General features: G+C 37.9%; 1 protein-coding gene across 4 annotated transcripts in view; it reads right to left on the reverse strand.

The window, feature by feature from the left end:
* Positions 1–20677, reverse strand: part of ZMYND11 (zinc finger MYND-type containing 11) — a 106061-nt gene that overhangs the window by 18670 nt on the left and 66714 nt on the right. For 2 of the 4 annotated variants that reach the window (XM_027648515.1, XM_027648516.1), the window contains exons 4-6: positions 12319–12363; positions 9349–9510; positions 258–335 (exon numbers count right to left, since the gene is read on the reverse strand). In XM_027648515.1, coding sequence (XP_027504316.1) covers positions 258–335; positions 9349–9510; positions 12319–12363 — 285 coding nt within the window. The remainder of the gene's footprint in view (positions 1–257; positions 336–9348; positions 9511–12318; positions 12364–20677) is intronic. The other 2 variants (XM_027648517.1, XM_027648518.1) reach the window with 2 other exon arrangements.

A 20677-nucleotide genomic window follows, 5' to 3' on the forward strand; every position in this document is an offset into this window, starting at 1 on the left:
GCAGATCACATGTGTCTCAAACCTGAAAAATGTCCATTTCAGAGGAGCCACAGGCCCAAGGCATAACCTGCTCCTGCCAAAATTATAGTAATCCGAGCAATAAGACCTGATAAGCATATGTTGAAATACACACACCACTTATGACAAGGGAAATAAAAAACTCCTTGTTGTAGCCCTCCTCCCTGCACAGTCACCCACGGGCAACCTTAATGCATCCTCTCCAGCGCACTGAATAAACTTCCCTGTTTCAGACTCACCCGCTCCTTCATACGAGAGACTATGAATCGCAGGTATGTGCTCATCTCTTGTTTACTTGTGTTTTTCTTCTTGATACTCTGCCAAAGAAAAACAGGATCATATTATTATTTTAAACTTGACTTCAAAACTCATCCAATAAAAATTTTCTCTGCATTAACACATAATTCGAAAAGGTAACTTTGAATCACATAACACACAACTTTTTAGGGAAAATCTTTTCTGGGAAATTAGTAACACTGACATGTCATAACAACTATATATGTTGCTTTGAATTATGTCTGGGCTAAGGACTTCAACTACAGAAGAGTTACAAGTTTTATTTCCACTTGTATCCATTATAGTTTGTCAAAACCTCTCATAAAAAAAGTGTCTAATTAGAATAAAGCAATAAAAAGGCATTTTAGGGAGCAGCTTAAAATTTATTTAATGGTCTTTTTATTATCAAGGCATAAATATTTTCAGTAAAATAAGAAATAATTTAAAAAATAATATCCTGTACCATCTACAAATTATGTGCTTACTAAGCAAAACGACACCACCTGGAAGGAAGTCAAATCGGTTCTAGCCAGTAGAAACTCAGAGCACTTTTTACTGCTCAAGAAACATAGCAGTTGTGGATTTTTGTGGTTCTTCCTTCACAAAATCTAATCCAGATTCTGGAACATGGATCACTACTTTTTAGCAGTTCAGGATCCAGAGCTTTTTCCCTCTCAGTTTAGTACAGAAATTAATCTCTACCCTTCAAAGTCCATAAAGTCCATCCAGGCTAGTGGGAAGCCCTGCATACAGAAAACGTGCTTCTTAAGAGAAGGTGGCTGTCTGCAAATACCTAATGTGCTCTTAAAAACCAGCCTTTCCAATTCCAGATCGCAGCAGCTGTGCACAGTTCTGCATGGCCTTACAACAGCTGGCTGATATGTGCTGTGTCCTCCTTGCTTTTACCTACAGTACTCTCCAAAACAAAATTACAGTGAAACAACAGCATGGGTTCCAGGTTTGTTACCCTGAAGTGTTTCTAACTGCTCACATCTCTTGCAAGGCATTTACTCCTCCTCAGACCTCATACTGAGTGCCAAGCTGAGTTCTCCCCTTCTCATGCCTCACATCACCACCTGAGTGTAAACTGTGTAGACTAAACCGGCTCAGTTACATGTCCATCCTCAAAATCTGATGGTCTTTAGCAAGATCCACCTAATTGTGCAGATGACTGTTGCTTAGCAAACACAAGAAAAAAGAGAATCCATGTTCTAATAGGTAACTAAGACAGGTATGAGGCTTAAGAATTATCAATCACTAGAAGTGTGCTATTTTTCATTGAATTACTTATATATGACTCTGAACATATAGAGGGACATACACATCAAGTACATCAAGTACAGAGCAACTACTTTTATATATTTACTTGGCAAGAGTAAAAATTACACATTAATGCAAAAAAAAATTGATAGGATTTGGCTGTGTCTCCTCTGTTTGTATTCCTTCTGCAAGACACTGAAGACACTGAAAATCACTGGCCATGTCCTGTGGTTTCAAAGGTGCAACCTATACATCTCAGGATTGTACTGACTGCCTCTTTCTTAAAACAAAATTGTGCACAGCACTACCTGAGAAGATGTTTATTTAACTAACAGCAATTAGAATCATTACAAACTGTGCTGAAATAGCAGTTCAGTCACGAACCTACTTAGATACTACAATATGCATAACAACACTATAGCTTTCTCCTGACTACCACTGTTGGGTAAAACTCACTGTTGTGGAAAGTGCCAGCCCTAGGTATTTCTAATACCTACAGTTCCTTTAAGCATTATTTTCATAATAGTAATGATTGCCTGACCTTCCTTTCAAATTCTGGACTGAGACATAATTTTATCCAGCCCCATATATCTGAATCACCTTCTGTATATTCATGTTTGACTCTGACTGCTGTAAGAAGGTGCATTCTGCTGGAATTCAAATCACCTATTCGGTTTCTCATAGACCAACACTGTTACTGCAAATGAAAACCCAAATGTGCATTAAATTATCTGCATTATGAAATGCTGCTGTCATTTTGTCATTTCAGGCACCAGAGCGCTGTATGCTTGTTAATGACACAGCATTTTAAGAGACTGAAACTTATAAGAACACAATAAAACTCACTTGCACTGCCTAGTCCTTCTACATCTCTTTTTCTGACATGGTTCTAATTTATCATCCTTTGAATTCATGTGAACCATTTTTCATGCCCTGCTGGGCAAGACAGTTTGTAAGAGACTGTGTTGAGATAGATGGTTTACAGTCTTATCCTTCAGATCATAAGAAAAGATAGATAGCTGACTTTGTATCATTATTGATGTCAGCAATTAATATCACCTTAAGCACCAATAAAAATGATATAATTAACTTGCCAATTAAGGCAAACTTGAATTTCTCCACTTTTCCTTCAATTCCCTACCCTGACTTATTTTAAGAAAAATTTGATCTCCACGTTTCTGTACTAAATTTTGAAAGATAATAAATTCAGGGAATTGGAGCCTATGAGCCAGTAAAATGTCTTTTTATGGTAAGGTTGCTCACCCTTTGTAGAAAGCCAGTTATATTCCAACCTCTTCATTCACTTTTCAACAAAGATTAGCCATTTAGGAGGTACCATTCACACATTCTTTGGAAGTTATAATGTAAAATGTGTAATTAAATTAAAAAAACCCAAAACTTCTTCTTTGTACTTTGAAGACTTTCAGCATTCTCAGAGAAGTCAACCTACACCCTCTTAAAGCAAGAAAATAGATATTACTAGATGGGGACTATATTTCGCATAAAATCAATTTACATTGCTCTGACACGACAATATACCCACTTTACAGTCCCTTTATTCAGAGTGATATATAAGTAAGTATAAATGAAGATTAGGTCTTCTAATTTCCTACTTTCAGGAAATAAAAATAATGATAGAATCTGACAGAATCTGTAAAAGTGGGGAGACCCACTGTGTATCTTCTCCCACAGATCTACTGTGTCAGATCTTAGTCAGATCTACTAAGACACGCTACTGCAAACCTTGTTTAAGTTCAAGTTTCTTTCAAGGAGATTGCTAAGATTCAATCCAGCTCCCAAAATATTATCAGGATTCTTATACTTGTAGATAGCCTATTTTGGGGATATATTATCTTAATATAGGACTGTGCTGGGTCTGGCTGGGATGAAGTTAATTGTCTTCACAGCAGCTCATATGGTGTTGTAATTTAGATTTGTGACCAAAACAGTGTTGATAACACATGGGTGTTTTGGCTCTTGCTGAACAGCGTTTGAACAGTGCCAAGGCCTCAGCAGTTTCTCACTCTGCCCCCACAGTGGATAGCCTGGGGGGTACGCAAGAAGCTGGGGGAAGACACAACCAGGCAGATAACCTGAACTAACCAAAGAGATATTCCAGGCCCAATAACGTCATGCTCAGCAACAGAAAGGGCCAGGAGGGGTTTAGCCATCTTTAGCTCAGGAACAGTCTATCCTTGGAGGTGGGGAGTGATTGCTTTTGCATTACTTTTGTTTTATTTCTCTCTTTTCTTCCATTCCTTCACTTATTTAACAATTTTTACCTCGATCAAAAAGTTTTCTTCCTTTTCTCTTTCTCTGTCCTGCTGGGAATTGGGGACACATGAGGGCTTAGCTGCCTATTGGGGTTAAACCCCAACATGGACAATTCCTAAGTCACACCAATTTTTTTGAGAAATCTGCAAATCTTCTGCTTTGAATCAAGGCAAACTGAAAGGCTGGTCAGGCATACATGTTTACATAAGGGATGTAGGAGTGAAGTAATAACGTTCACAATAGCAATCCTCATGTAGAAGATTAATGAGATCTGGTAGGTCAAAGGCCAAGGCTGCAATCTAACTCTTTGCTTGTGGGTGCAGGAAATACCTTATATATGCCCTATTCTCCGCAGCACATCTGTTTCTTAGAAGCTGGTACCTGAGGGTTGGATTGACATTGCTCTTTATATTCAATATTCTAGATTAGTAATAGTACCTAGCTGTTAAAGAGGGTAGCAACATATTGCACTGTGCAGGTGTGACTTATTAAGCAATTCTGGCATGCTTATAATGCAAGAATTCACTGGAAGACTTTACAAACCACACAAGGTTAGCAGCAGCTAGGGGCACTGCCAAGAAACACTCCATCCTGCAGTAGCACCAGTTATGATGGAAGTGAGTAACCCCTGCACCCTGAGTTACCACATAGCTCCCAACTCCCAGGGTGACAATGGTCACGATGCTGCAGCTGCTGCAATCTTTCACTTGAAGAGAAAAAAATAGAAAAACTCTAAGAAATCCAAGGTGTCAGTGCCAGCATTCTGTCTAGCTGTAAGCATTTAAATTACATTTTCTCCATGGAAAGAGGTTTCCGTTTCCCTATAATCTCCCATTAATGAATATTTTTTCCCTTCCTCTTTCACCTGTCCTGTGTATACACACATCAAAGAGCTGCATTTCAGCTCAGTGATGGATTATGTGAGGGCTGCTCAATGACAGATACATGTTTCTAAGGGACCAGTTTCATTTTCAGAAGCAATTCACGTTTCCAGGGGGTCTATATGCAGAGGGGAATTATGTGCATGAGTCTAACATATATTCACCACTGCTCTTTAGTGCTTTACACATTGGCCCTTGGATTTTTTTAGGGTTTAAATTTCCAGAGGAATTTGGTTCTACATATGGAAAGCTTTACTGCTCTACTGCCCTCTCAAACTTCCAACCCTCAGGTCCTCAGGTTTCCTGTACCATTAAGAAAGGTATGCAGGCACATGGAATGGGTCTCAGAGCAATCAATGTGCCCTGTGCTCTAAGTACAGTACAGAAAAGCTTCTGCATGAGCAAAATACGGCCTAAGACTTGCCTCTTTCAAGATCGTATGGAGTTAAATTAGAATATTCAAAGTATCAGGTGCTTTTGGCAATGTTACAGCTGAATCCACAAATTGATTTCTACTTGTATGGTGCATTAAGCCCTTTCTGAATATGAAGGATCATATGAATTAAATATGCTTTTATGTGCACAAAGAAGGTGGTAGGAGACTCTTTAAGCAGAGGTTTCCCAGTTTTCTCACTGCTGTGGACAAATTCCTTTGTACTTTATTAAGTACGTCCTATGCAGTGCCCTGTTGTGCCAGCTCCCTGAACTACTCAGGGGTGTGTGGGAGGGACCTGCTGAGGATTAACACCTCCTCAGGTGTGGGCTCTGTGCACTGAACCATGTGGTGCTAATATTGGTCCTACACTAGGACTTGCCTTTACCCATCAACCCATGACTATTATTTGAGTGATCACGCCAAATCTTGTTCCAGGAATGTTTCATCATACAGTTATCTAACAAACTCCTACCATAACACCCCACAAAGTAAGTTATATCCTTTCTTCCTTCCTTGTATTTTACAGTAACCACCTTGACTGACAGCTCCTACCAAACACCCCCTATCCAAGCACTTGAGCTACTTCACATAAGTGACCTCCATCTTTCTGTGCTTCTAACTTCCTACTGTTTGTCATTCTCACTTGTCAGATTTTGTCTGAAGTTGATTGTCAACTGCATAATGGTGTATTTTTATGTACTCTATGAAATGCTAGTAACAGCACCAGAACTCAGAAATAGCCTATTTATAGAATACTTATCAGCACAGCATTTAAGATCTTAAGCTCTATAGATTACTTTAGTCTCATATGTATAAACCCCAGTAATATTGAAACACCTGCTATGATAGGTAAATTGGTTATAAGTCCTTGCAAAACACATGCATGGAAGACCAATCTCTGATCAGATGATTGTACAAAATTTAAGAGTCAAATGAAACCATATGAGTATTTCTTTATTTTTGTTTCACAAATCAAAGTCTTTTTCTCTGGGACAAACTACATATCAACATGTTTAATATTGCCTTTCTATAAAATTATTTTAAAATTTGAATTTTTAGAAAATAATAGTCAGTTACACCAACATGTCAATATTCTTCTATTCAGAATTTTGTATATATCTATTTCCTCTCCCAAAAAATCACTAGTATTTTTACAGTACTTTCTGTAGGTTTTAGGTGCTAAATTAACAGCTGAAGAAAATTAATTTCCTTCTTTCATCTCATCTAAGAGCAGCAATAAATGTGTAAGTCTCCTACATCCTTCAGAGACTGAGTTGACTAACCCTGTTTTGAATGGACCACTCCAGTACTGGGGAATGTAATCTCTAAGCTCATTCAATAATAAGAGTTTCTCTTGTGACCTGTCTACCAGGAATTTTGCTGATAATACCAATTTATTTCACTTAAGACAATGATTAGTCAACAGTCAGGGAAAAATTTCAATCACTGCAATGTGGTTTGAATTGAACTTTTTTGACTTTTGACCCTTGCTGAGAGTTACACAGGGTACAAAAATATTCAGAACGGTACCGCCAAGTTAAAAAAAAAAAAAAAAAGCAGCAAGGAACTGGACGTTTTTGTTTATGGATGAAGAAAAACTACCAGCAAGGAAACAGAGTTCAGAACAAGGTTTACAAGGGATTTTAAAAAACGTTATGGGAGAAAAAATATTTTAAAGTTATGAACAAATCCTTGGCAATGTCCTTTATAAAATGTTTCTGAGTATTCAAGTGGGCAAGATAAAGCTGCACAGGTTGATCAAACTAATACAACCAGCATTTGTGAAATGAATAATCCAGAGGCTTGCTGACCTTGGCAGCTTTACAGAAGCAATATTTACATAAGAATGAAGTGTTCTTAGATTATTTCTCCCAATATATTCAGTTTTAAACATACTTTTACTTCGCCATTGTAAAGAGCTTTGAAATCCTCAAGTGAAAAGCACTGTGTCCAGTTATGAGAATTAGGTATGAAAAGATATGTATTTCTTTGTCCCAGCTATCACTTTTCTTGAACATACATATTTACTGCTGACAATGCAAAGTAAATCCTGTTGTCCTTATGCAAGATAGTTAAGCTCCTCTGGACAGCAGCCACATTACCAGTTTTTTGAATATAGGCCACTCTCTTGCTCTTAACATGAAATTAGAGCAGTCATTTCCTAGGAGGGTGGGGAGAAAGTAGCAAAAAAATACTGAAGCCTGACACAAGGATGCTAACTCCCACGCTTACAGGGACTGTGCAAGCCTGCTTAGTCCAAGTTTGCAGAATTAGGGCTTGATGTGATTTGAATTAACTACAAGAAAAACAGAAGCTGCTGGCACAGGGGGAGAAAGGATGCCATGGCATTCATAATGGCAACATTCACAAAAATAGGTTGATCATCACCTGAGGCACTAAGCAAGCCAAAGACCTCTGGGGTAGGTAGTATTTGAGAGTCCCCAAAACCTCTCCTTAGCCTGTGTATAACGAAAAGGGAACCAATATACAGAAAGTCAGACACACAGCACATGGTCTGAGTTTCACAGGATTTTTTTCAAGGTAAACATTTATTAAATATCATTGCCATAAAGGACTTGAAGGTTTCAAGATGAAAATCAAACTGTTCTTAACACTGACATATCGGTGCATATCTCATGCAATGATTCAGCACTTCCACTCTGATGACATCCATGTTACAATATAAATGTTATAAAAGCTACCTCATATACAAGGTGGCATACACCATTTACATTCCCTATTCTCACCAGGTGTGATCTAAAATTACTCGCAAACTAGAATGGAGACTGGATCCAGTTTATCTAATATTAATATTTATAAGAACTATCAGTATGTATTATGAGAACCAACAATTATTAAAAAAATTTATTTAAAAATTTGAAAGTCATTTATCTATATATGGTCATTCTTTGTTTTTCACAGAGGGAATATTGTTAGCTAAATTAAAGGCTAGCAATTAAATGTGGAGAGATACAGTACATGTCTCTATTCTTAACTGTTTTTTCCTGCCACTACTTCTTTTTCATTCCTTTCAACCTTCTTGAGGCAGGCTTGATTTTTTTGCTATTTCCTGAGAGCTCTCTATCAGAGGCAACAGGTAACAGGTTTTTTACCACTGGCTCTGAGGTAACCCCAGTCAAAAAGTGCTCTTTTGAGACAAAACAATCCACGTGTTTTCAACAACTGCTTCTCCACACACTATGAAGTACCCGAACCCTTACAATCCTTGCACCACAGATCATCTGAAGGTAAGTCTGCTGCTCTACACTAGATCTAAGCTTTTAGCAAGGGAATTGCCTCTCCCTCCAGCAATCCTAGGCAGAGTAGAACTGGCAGTTTTATGCTTTTCTCTAGCAAGAATTTTATCTTAAACATTCATATGCATTATTCCCTCCACAGGAAGGGAGCCTAGCTCTGTAGGAAGCCTAGTAATGTGCTCCATGGGAGGAGGTGACACAGAGATGACAACAGCAAGAAGTGTCTGGCTGGTTCATGGCCAGGTATCAGTAAGCACCATCCTGACTAGAATGTTTAGTCTTCTAATGACATGTAGACAACATATCTGCCCATTCTTGAAAAGTATATAAAAAATACTTTTTGCTGTCTCCCTACCATACTCATAAGAATAGCATTTTTAAAGAAAAAGCAAATAGATATGGATGCCATGAGTGAAATCCAGATTGACCTTTTTGCACCAACAGAATCCACGTTATTAAATGAGAAGCAGGGTTTCACTCAGTATCTTTTGACACTGCTCTCATCAGCAACATGATTGTGACTTTAGGAGGTAAAATATTATTCCAATAAAATATTCAGAATGCAGTCGTCAAAATGCAAAAAAAAGTTACATTATGATTCATTAAAATGATGTTAAGTAAAAACAGTAGCATCTTATACAGCAAGTTGTTTACTCGTTGAAGATTTCCACTGCATTCACGAGTGGCAAACGTACGTACACACATTCCCACACAGTAAACTGTGTGTGTTCAAATGCATAAGTAAAACTTGCTGGAGTCTTCAAAAATGACCATCTGCTACATGCACCACATTTTGGTATCTCTGTATAGATGCTCTAGGAAGGTACCATCATTTCAATATTCAGTTTTTTATCCATTAACCTGGCCAGACCATCTGGACACCTTAATGAATCTATTAATGAATATCAATCCTCTAATCAGCACATGAAATCTCATAGGTACTCACCCTGCAAACTGGGCACTGCCAGTGACTACTGCTGTCTCTAAGCCTGAACTCATCAGACAAACACTTGGAATGATACACACGAAAACACAGGTCACATATCAACACCTCTCCAGGCAAATGGCATTCAAAACAATACCAGTCATGATTTTCTGTTTCCCAGTCCTACAAAAAATACAAAATATTTTGGTATGACATTCTGTCAAAATCTGCAGGAACTAAGAACAAAATTGATATGTCTTGAAATCCAGCAGCAATTAGACATTATAAACATTTTAAGAAGTGTATAATGTTTAAAAAACAGGGGAAAACCTATATGCTTAAAGATCTTATCAATTTAATACACACTAACTCCAATAGAATATGAATGTCAAGTTTTAGTTTTTTTCAAGTGTCTGATTAGTAGCAATTTCAAATATGAGCTCTGTCCACAATGAAAAGTGGGTTTGTTTTCTACCTTTGTGTAAAACACTTGTTGACCTCTCCGTATGAGACTGCAAACAAGAGTTTGTGCACCTCAACAGACCATACCTATTTCCTTGGACTACTTTCCTTGGTTTGATTGTTACAGTATATTTTCAACTGTAATTTTCTGAAGGGCAGTCCCTTACAGTCTTTATTCTCTTAAAACTGTCAACTTTTCAGCATCAAAGTGTTGAGTTACAAGAAATAAATGAAAATATGAACCAATTACTGCAAGAAATGTTTCTGCTAAGCAATCTCAATACAATTCAAAAAATAGAAAATGTTTCACTTGCTGTGCTCAATAGCACTAGGCTCATTCCTGAAATGCTCTACAGAAGACAAAGGATATGGTTCTGCTGATGCACAGATGTCTTTAATATATTCTTCCTTGAAAATTCACCCCCAACGGCCAAATTCTGACCTTTGAAACATGTGCACAAGCTTTGCTGAAATAAATGAGAGCAACATGCATATAATTTGGAGGCAGAATTTTGCTCTAGGAATCTATAGTTCTAAAACCAAGCAGAATTGCCAGTGGCCACTGTTAAATGTTTATGTTTGTTATCTGAAATGCCACACTTTTCTCTACACTTAGAAGACAAAATAGCTGTCATATCTCAGATAAAACTCCCAGTGCCTTTTCATGTCAAATGTCACTTTTCAATGGGTTCAGATCTCTGAAAAAATCATTCCTATTCTGCAATAAATTATCTTGATAAAAATCTGATCAAGTCATTTTTAATGTCATGTTGTAAAGGTGGAGTTAGCAATACCCACTGACTGCCGGAACTGGCATTTGTTCGATTGTCATTTTTCTGTGCCTGGGAACTACAGTCATTTCATTTAAGTCCTCGTGTGAAAGGTCTCCTCCAGCGGAGCAGCATAAGAAGTGCTACACAGAAGTGGCACTTCCAGTCCCTTGCACTGAAGAACAGCTGTGTTTTGTATCTAATCCATCTGACCAGAGCCCCCATGAACAGAAGAGATTTAGGGACAGCCTCAACCCAGACTGCCTACATTGAATTTTATATACCATGAATGTTGGATTGCAGGGGCAGCAAGTTAAGGGTGGAAAAAACATCCCTAAAAACCTTTAACCAGTGATTTTTGAACTCAGAACTTTGCCCTCCTTTGTTGTGCAGATTAACAGTGTAACTTGACCTTTTATCATTTCTTCTCATTTAATGCAGTCTCCCCATTTAATTTTATTTGGCCAATTCTTTATATCTCAGGATGGCATAATAATACCACCACATATGGCTATAAAGAACACATTCTTGTTTTACCAAATCCTTCCCCTTCCAAATTCCAGTGGCAGTGTACTTTGGGAGCCCTTTCTTCAGGATATTTTAGAAACAACTAAAGATACTGCATTGTTGGTGCACTTGATTTGCCTGCAGACTGAGAAAAATCAGGATAAAGTATTGCTTTGTATTTCTTTCATATTCACTGTAATACATATCTTCTTTATGAAACAAACAAAAAAAAAATCAGGTGGCAGTAAAGGGCCAATTAAGCAAGAAAAAGAATCGGTTTTGGTTAAAGATCTATTCAGATAAAAATCAAACTGAGAAGACCTCAAGAGGTCCTAGAGTTTCACCACAGAATCACATTCTAGGATTCTTAATTTTTATTCGTACTAGTTACATATTTGCATCTCCCAGATATTCCATTGTTAAGAAATATGCTGGCAAAGAGATGTGGAATGTCATAAACATACGGAAATATACTTGCTGGCAAGAAAAATCATACACTCAAGCCAGAAACCATGACGTTAAATTAAACACCAGAAGAAGCTTCCTTCAGTATCCACACTGCAAAATTTTGAAAACATCATTATTTCTAAATACAAACACCCAGGTTTTTCACAGAAAAGAGTTTTAGCTTAATGCAGTATATTTAGTGCATAAGTATATATAAGACATTCATTTGTGCAATATATGTGAAACGCTAATAAAAACCAATAAAAAAAGGTACATAACCCTTGTGGACAACTGCCCTATTGACTTCAATAGCAAGGTCAGAGGCATTAATTTTCCTCCAACAGCAAATGCTGATTATTGTTTCTCTCGGTTTACATAAAGGAGGGGAATGTGCTCCCAACACTTTTTTTTTTTTTTTCTGAGCGGGAAATCGGATTTATTTAAATATCTCAAGCTCTGACTGTCAGTGTTTGGGGTAGGACAGGTCAAAACTCCGCCAGCTGCAGACACGGTTAATAAGTGTGCAATTACCGCACCCACCACCAGGTGTCACCAGCCGCTCCCAAAAACCACCGATCCAAGGGCGACCGTGGTGACAGGGAATTGTGACATGTGAGCGACCACTGCCAGCCCCGGGAGAGCCATCCAGCTACATACATACAGGATGTACACTAAACTCGGAGTTGGGAGTGACATGGATGATGGTGGTCGCTAATATAGTAAACTAAGCTACCCTAATGGAAGACAGAAAACGTAATAGAAAATATGACAGAATTCAAAACCACATAGTGCAAAAATTGTTCACCTTGTTTTTTGCTGCTGTCTGGGAAAAAGGCTGCATACCGTAGGCCTTTCAAAATAAAAACAAAACAAACTTTGTATCTATACTGTAAGCCATCTGATTATCAGGATATACATAAGGCTAGAAAGAATTCATGCACAGTGACCAGGAAATCAATCTGTTAGTTCTAACTTCTGGTTCCATACATTTCCTCCTGCATTTCTGGAATGCTACCTAACACTTTCACCACATTTTACTTCTTTAAATTATCCCATGTACTTATATCATTAAAAGAACCCAACACCCATCATTTTCCCCATATACATACCCACCACCAGGCCAACTTAAAAATCATCAGGAATATTAATGATTGTTAATTAATGCACTCTCTTAGACATGTAAACCTTCTCTGTGCATCTAAAAAAGATCCTTCTAAGAAAATTTACTGCATAGGGAGTGGCCCCGCCAAAATCACAGCAACACCTTCTTTGCTGCGTTAAATGTTAAGCTATCAATTTATCAATAAAACTCACAGTCCTTATTTGTGTATAAAAGGTGATACATTTTCCCAGGGCCATGCAGACTGAAGGAAGGATCTCCGCCACAAGGACTCAATTTGCCAATATCCTTATTTCCTGATGCAGGGCAGGGAAAGCCTCCTGGGTCACTGTGCTGGCAGGAGAAGAGAATCCTCCGCCGGCAGTGCTGGCTGCCCAAGTTCAGCAGTTCAGCGGCACCCAGTGACTGGCCACAGCCCTCAAGAGGCAGCGGGTTTGGCAGCAAAGCTGCACAGCTCAGATCCAACAGGAGGCCTTCCCCCTTCCTTTTACTCAGCTGCCTGCTGCATTCATAGATCTATGCACCAGCAGGGCAGCAAGTGTCGGTTTGGGGGGCTGTATTTAATACCCAAAGAGCTACCTGTGCTCTGTTAAGCAGAGTGGGATCTTGCAATGATATGGGCCACATTTGGTCACTTGTTCTTTATATTCAAATTAGTCAAACATTATATCACAAAGGTCACTTTGCACTGACATAAATAGTTGAGATTTCTCAGCAACATAAGTGAAACACTGCAAGAATTTCAAAAATACAGATTAATTTATGAGCAGCACATAACCTTACTTTTTTGTGATTTGTCTTAAGTAGGTTGTCTTAAAGCAAATACATACATTTATTCTGGAAGTACAGAAAGATAACATGGGACAAAAAATGTCAGGCTATCCAGAACATTTGACAATTTAAATACAGATAAACTCAACAGAAAGGAATGAATCATCATGTCATAGCCTTTACTGTAAAATAAAATATATAGTTGTTGTCAAGGAAAGAATAATTTTAGTGCACAAAGAAAATGTCCATTATAATGCAAATGTACATGGAAAAGAAATGCTTACTCATTAGTAATGGAGATTTACTTAGCTGTAATTGAAATAGGGAATCTGTATGTTGGAGAATGTGACATCCTGCTGCACAATTAGCATACCATTAAGTAGGAGATGTGAAGCACATACTGACAGTAAAATTAACAATAACTCAGAGGTCACAATTGTAACTATTAGGTCACTTCCACACCTTAGCAAGCCCATAATTATTGTAAAAAAAAAAAAAAAGAGAGAAGTAAAAACAAGTAATAAACTTTTATTTTCATATAAATTATATGTAGGCATTGCAGATGAAAAGAGTAAAACCTCCTTTCTTAGGCTTTGTCTAAAAGGACCACTTTGCCTTTTTATAATGAATATTTCATTAACATAGCTCATTTCTTACCTGTTAATCTGTTTTCTCCAAGTCCCTTAATGGTAGCCCAGATACTCGGTATTAAGTCACTCTACTATCAGGTGGAGAGAGGAAAAGGGAGGGGGAAAAAAAGCAAAACTCTATTCATGAAACTCCCCTTTCTGGGGATTTGCTGGTTTCACACTGTTGAACTAGATTTCCCAAACAATCCAAACTATGGATATCCTTTGGACCCAACCAGCAGGCTAAAAAAAGAAAAGGGTCACATAGATGGGAAAAACAGTTATAAGTCAGTTATCTTTTTGGTGCATCATGTTTATTTATGAATAGTATACATACTTCTGTTGTCCTAAATTCAATATGATGCAAAAGAAGGGGAGCATTTTCCATGGAGCTCATGGTTCCCAGCATTTCCTGTGTGGCACTTGTCCCTTAGCACTCTTTGGGCTTTTTTGTTCCCAGGTGTTCTGCTTCAAGTGCTTCTCCAGAGTTTCTTTGCTGCTGTGGTGTTTCTCTACACCTCTCACCTACACTCATGCACACACAGCTCCTCCCAGGTCCCTGGATTTTCATTCAGACCCACCTGTGCACAAATTCATGGTCAGCCTTGCATAGTGTCTATGTTTTAACAGTCCCTAGAGCTCCAACTGCCAAGTGGATAAAGAATTTAGAACAGTTTTTCACATTTAGTCTAAAGGGAGAATATTAGCACACTATGGTAGATTTCACCCACTTTGTACTGTAACAACACTGTCACAGTGGTGAAATCTAGAATGGCAACAAGGTCCATGACAGCAGAAAGTAGTCATTTACAAAATATAAATTATTTAAAAATAGTGGTATTTGCACACTACATTTATTTCAAGACATTTTCAAATCCTGCCCACAACTTTAGTGTAATCTTTTCCTGACTATTCCATAACCCTTTAGAAAACTGAAAAGAATGTCAATAAATGAGTTCCTACTATTTCTCAAATTCCCATTTCTTTAACATCTAATGAGATAGGTTACGCCCAGTTGAAAGATATAATTTCTGAGGCAAATGTTCTGGATTCTGGTATTTTAGGATTTGGGAACAGACATAAGGAACACTTCCTTCTCCTCTCCTCACCTCTATCAGCTTTGAACATCAGAGTCCTTTATATTTTCTTATCTTCAGCTTAGAAATAAGCTTTTAAAATCTTGGGTTCTGCAATTAAGTTTTCTTTGTTGGCTTTCAATAACTCTTCACTGGAACCCAACAAAGTTGACTACTAGTCCATATCAAGTAGACAGATACACTGAAATAATTACCTCTCACAAAAATTATGCATTACTTTTTTCATATCTTTGATTTTGCGTTAGGTTTTACAACATGCATCCATAATCAGCTGCTGTTGGGGAGTAATTACTATCTTCTGTACTTAATCCTTCATATTTCAAACTTTCTGCTGTAAATTTAAAGCCTTTATTATAATAACAAGTGGTGGTACTGCATTCTAGCATAGATGTTTCTACCATATCATTTCTCTGGTATCTGTGTCCTCTCCTTAAGAGGTCTCAGAGTATGCTGCAGGAACCCGTGTCCCCATTCACATTAAGCAAAGCAGCACCTATTTCTGTCTAAACACATTTTCCATTCTTAATCAGTCAGTTCCTTTCTTGTCTTTTTCAGGTAGCATCTGCTCCCACCAAAGCTTTCTCAATTAGACATAAGCTATACTAGAGGTAATTGTGAAAACCTTGCAGTGCATTTTGCACTCTTTGTGACTCACAAATATAACAAACCACTGTGGGGATGCACTACCTATCGGACTCTGTCCTCCAGCACAAAACCTGAAGGAAATGCTTCTTACTTGTACATTTGCTGTAAATAGCTACTGCCCACTTCATTTGTCTGTTCACCAGTACTTCTCTCAAAGTGTAAATATCAGAATCTGTGCCCCATACAAAAGGCAGTCTGAAACAGGCTCAGATGGTAACAGCCCTTAAGAACCGTGGAAACTCAACCATGCTCAGTTTTGAAAGGTTTCCCCTTGCTCATCTATCCTGCAATACTGTTGCAATCCTTGCAATACTGTTCAACTGCCAAGTAACTGCTCTGTAATAAGAGGAGTTTCACAAAATGTGGCTGATTATCTGTAGAGCTGCATAGATTTGAGCATTACTTCTTTTCAGAGAAATCATGTGCACGTGGTATGTGCACACTGGCCTCCCGTTGGGTACAGTAGAGAGTAAGAAATCTCCAGCTTATCAGGGATCTCTGGCAGATGTGCTGGTTTTCACTCAGACACCAGCATGCACCAAACACTACCTGGGTCGAACAAATACAATGTGTCACGGAACACCATTCCCAGGATCTTTTCAAACGCAGTGGGGACACTGTGTATGTTATTCGCCAGAGGCCTTGGCCTGCTGTGAGGGCAGTCTTCCTACTGTCCTTTGGGTCAGACTTTTCTTCAGGCCACATCCCTGGCTCCATCTATTGCTTAGTAAGCATGAATCCTCCTGTAAACCTGCTTTCAGCAGCCTACTGAATCTGCTTTTATCTTTTCATCAAAACTATGATGAAAAGGTTAGGTTCCAAACTGAGGAAGGTGTGATTAATTCCTTGATGGCCATACTCCATCTTTGCAGTAGGTAAATGGTGAGTTAGCTGTTTAATAAAGTACTTCCCTTTCATCACAGCTGTAAAGAATCCATAGTTGATCAGGGTGATTGCTTCCCAATGATAAAAATTTCTTAGATCATCATATGTTTTACATTTAATGCTGGAGTACTGCATTAGATTAAATTCAGCATCAAAATAAGCTTATTTTCTCCCCTGCCGTTTCTCTGTTTCTATGTGTTTACCAGATACATTTCTTCCTGTTTTGCATGTATTTTTTTCCCACTGCTTTTGCTCATCAAAAGTGCTCACCAAATAAACAAGCATCCATCTCTCCTTCAAAGCCAAAAAGACTTCAGCAGCTAGAATCCCTTTATGAAAATTGTTTCACTTTATCTTCTCCTTCTTTTTCTAGAAAACTACCACAGCAGGTAGCTACAATGATGTGTATTTTTACAGACATGGTAATTTATCCATTGTAGATCAGCTGCCTTTATAGATCTTTTGCTTTGATGACCTGGGCTTTATCTTTAAAATGGATATCCATAAACTGACTCTGGAGGACAGTTTGTATGTCTTCATTACTCATATTTTATCAATTAAAAAAAATCCAAAGCAATTATGAAGTCATATGTCCTCACAACTACCTAGGCATCTTGTTTAATTTTAAGTACATCTTTGTATGTATGTATGTATTTATTTATTTATTTACTTGACAGAGATTTTCGACATCTCAGCAATTAACTGTGTCTTCTTATTTTACATTATTCTTAAATTCTCTCCTTTTAGAAATCCTTTTTATTCTAAAAAGAACCATCAGGCAGGGGAGAGACCAAAATCTCCTTCTCCATAGTGCATCTTAAACACAGACATATTTATAGGCTCATAGCAATCCATTTCCATTTTTTCATTGATAACTCCCTCCTCTTGTGATGCACTGGTGCAGGAAGATTCAGGTTCTGCAGTGAATTCCACAGCCTCTTAGAACTCTTTTGGGTTTTTTTCATTGAATTTATTCTGCAAGTCTATTTAGTTTGTCTAATTAATTTATTGCCAGTTTGTCTTAGAAGTCTTCTGTTTCTTGCAGAAACCACTGAAGTCTTCTCTGAATTCCTGCCAAGACAGGTAGGTTTTTATGCCCTCTCCTACCTTGTAGCTATGTTCTGGACAATACAGGAGGAAAGGCTTCAAAGTATAGAGCCAGTCTCTAGCTCCCAGTGCTAAAGAAGTGAGATTTTCAAGAAGTGTAGTAGGATGTCAGTGACCAAATTGGCTGCTAAAACCCCATGCTTATCTCCTCAGCCTATGAGCTGTGTTCCTGAAGTAATGAATAAATCTTAATTTCCTTCCCAAGAAGATGATGTTTGGGTAGCAGTAGTTTACATTATTTGAGATGAGACAATACAAGTATTCTCCTCCAGGATATTAGAAATAGAAAACAGTTTCAAATGAAAATATTTTTTTATTTTTTCATATTCCAAGTGAGTTCAAGGTTAATAGAAACTTTCAACTTATCTCCTAAGAAACTGGATTCACTCCACTATTACTGTCACAATTTTTGACTTAAGTTGAGCCAAGAGGAGGTTTGTAGGCTATTTTCATTATGGAGATAAATCAGTGATGGAGTGAAGTATTTATTAGGTGCAATGCCTTTTATTTCCACATTATGTGTGTGAAAGTTTTGTTCCCCTAGAAAGAATGTGAATCCAGACCAGAAAGAAACCATCTATACTTGTAGTTCCAAGTCTCCTTTCGAGAAGAGCTGCACACAAAAGTGGTCTTCCTCCCTTTTCTTTCTTAAAATATGTTTGCATTGCTTTTCTGGTCTTATTTTCTCCATGGATTAATGTAGTGCTTTTCTAAGTTGATGTTTCAGCATATAGAGAAACATTTTATCTGAACCAAGAGCAGAACCTACTACACAGTTTCCTCAAATCTCTTGTCCATGTGCCCTGTGCTGTATGTGTGGCTGGTATCGTTTCAGCTGTCAGTGATAGAAAGGCATGAGGCCTGCATTTATTGTGAACGAAGGATGAATATTAATAAGCTGATCAGCTTCAATGAAGTTTCATTCAGTGACCAGCATGATATAATAATAAAAGATTCAAATCGGTTGCCAGAGATACAGAGCATTTTGAACCAACAAACTTAATAAAAACAACACTACTAGGTCAGGAAGGGCACAAAAGAGGTGGAAAAAACCAAGAAGCATATTTTCAAAACAAAATCAAGATAGACTGATCTATGCTAATATTCTATTAGCATAATTTAAGTCCTGTGATAGAAGCTTTATACAGAGTGGTTTTGACTAGTTTACTTCAAATCTGTAAGTAAATTCACATTCTTCAAAACACCCTCTTAATCAGAAAAAAGTATTTTGTGAAATCTGTGAACAACATCATCAGTATCTCAACTCCAGAACTGTGAGTGAAAGCCTCAAAGAAGAATACAGCATTTTATTGACTGAATTTTTAGAAGTTAAGTTGGCCAAGCTGAGAGAGACCAGTGAAGATGCTGATGAAGTTGTTTCACCAGTTTAAAAGAAGCAGCATCTCTCAACCATGCAATAAGATGGACTCGACTAGTGTCACCTTCAGTAATATGAAGATCCTCCAAACAGTGTGAACTCCCTTTCCAGGGAATAAGAAATAAGGATGAGCAGGGGAGAAGAAAGAAACACTCCTGAACAGATGGGAAGAGAAGAACAAGACTGGAAAAGAAATGCAGAGAATTGTCCATTATTCTTAACCCATCTGGAGACAGGGAGAACCACTGAAACAGCAGCGAGGCCATTCTCATGAGCTGCATGCTAATAGCCTCAGAGCAAAGACAGAGGGGGGCCTTGGCTTTAATGTAGACTCAATTTCTTGTCCATGAGTTGGGAATTCAAAATTCTAATTTGCTTCTCAAGGACAAAATAATCTATGCTTTGATTTGGTGATTTGAAAATATTTGCTTTTCCAAACTTTCATAAATCCACTAATTTTTGATTCATTAATGACCAGAATCACTACTGCAATTTGTGATAACAATGTGCAAGAAAAATCATTGCATTTAGCACACGGTGGATTGATTCCATGGCAGTCTTTTGGAAAACTAAGCTCAGAATGGTGGGACTGTAGAGGATGGAAAGACAGACAGAAAAGAAGCAAAGAATTTCAGAAGCTCATCTTCCTTGAGTGCTCCTGTGTGACCAAACTGTTATGTGGCCTGACCTCAAGGCCTCCTTATACTGTCTCTGAGGTGTGGAATAAGAGATGGAAGCCAGTTTGAACTTTTTTTCTCTCATGGGATCAGTCATTAATTCTGTGCATCAGCGAATCACCAACTGTAAAGGACACTGGTACTTTCACAATAATTAGGAATCTACCTGGAACATTCCAGCCTGGAAAATTCTCAATTTGTTACAATATGTGAGAAATATTAACCATTGTGGTTTGGGCTATGTTTGGCTTTGGATCAGTGAATCCACACAGGATTTCAGATTAAAGGCAGTACAGATGGATAAGAGAAATGGAGAATTTTTTTAAACACTGAAGGAGATTTTTCTTCATTTGCTGTGACGTGTTCTTCCTCTTTGTGCTCTCCAGTTGCAAGAGCTTTCATGATGAAGGCACTGGCTGTCACTATGCTGTTTCATATTATCCTTCTGCTCCTAACTGAAATGAATGGGAGGCACATTAAAACCATTCCTCAGCGTAGTTATTTAGAAGCCCCTAGCTTGCTAGCAGTAACTGGTAGGATTTAGGTTGGTTTTGGTTTGGGGTCTGGTTTTGGCTGGGTTGTTTTTTTTTTAATTTAAAGTGTATTTTATGTACAGAAAATATTCAAACCCTCACAGGAACTGTTCATAAACTTTTTGCAATTATCTTCATATTTATGGAGACTCAAGATGACACAGCCAGTTCAAAAAACAGCTTTTGGCTACTAATACTGACCTAGCATGGAAAAATCAATATAATTACAAAAGCAATTAAGCATGGCAAGTAAGGAGTCCAGCCTTTGCTCAACCTAAAGTAATTTAGATTAACACAAACATAACAGCCAAAATACTCCTTT

The sequence above is a fragment of the Corapipo altera genome, unplaced genomic scaffold (assembly GCF_003945725.1).
Source record: "Corapipo altera isolate COAL_440 unplaced genomic scaffold, ASM394572v1 47, whole genome shotgun sequence".
Taxonomy (NCBI): Eukaryota; Metazoa; Chordata; class Aves; order Passeriformes; family Pipridae; genus Corapipo; species Corapipo altera.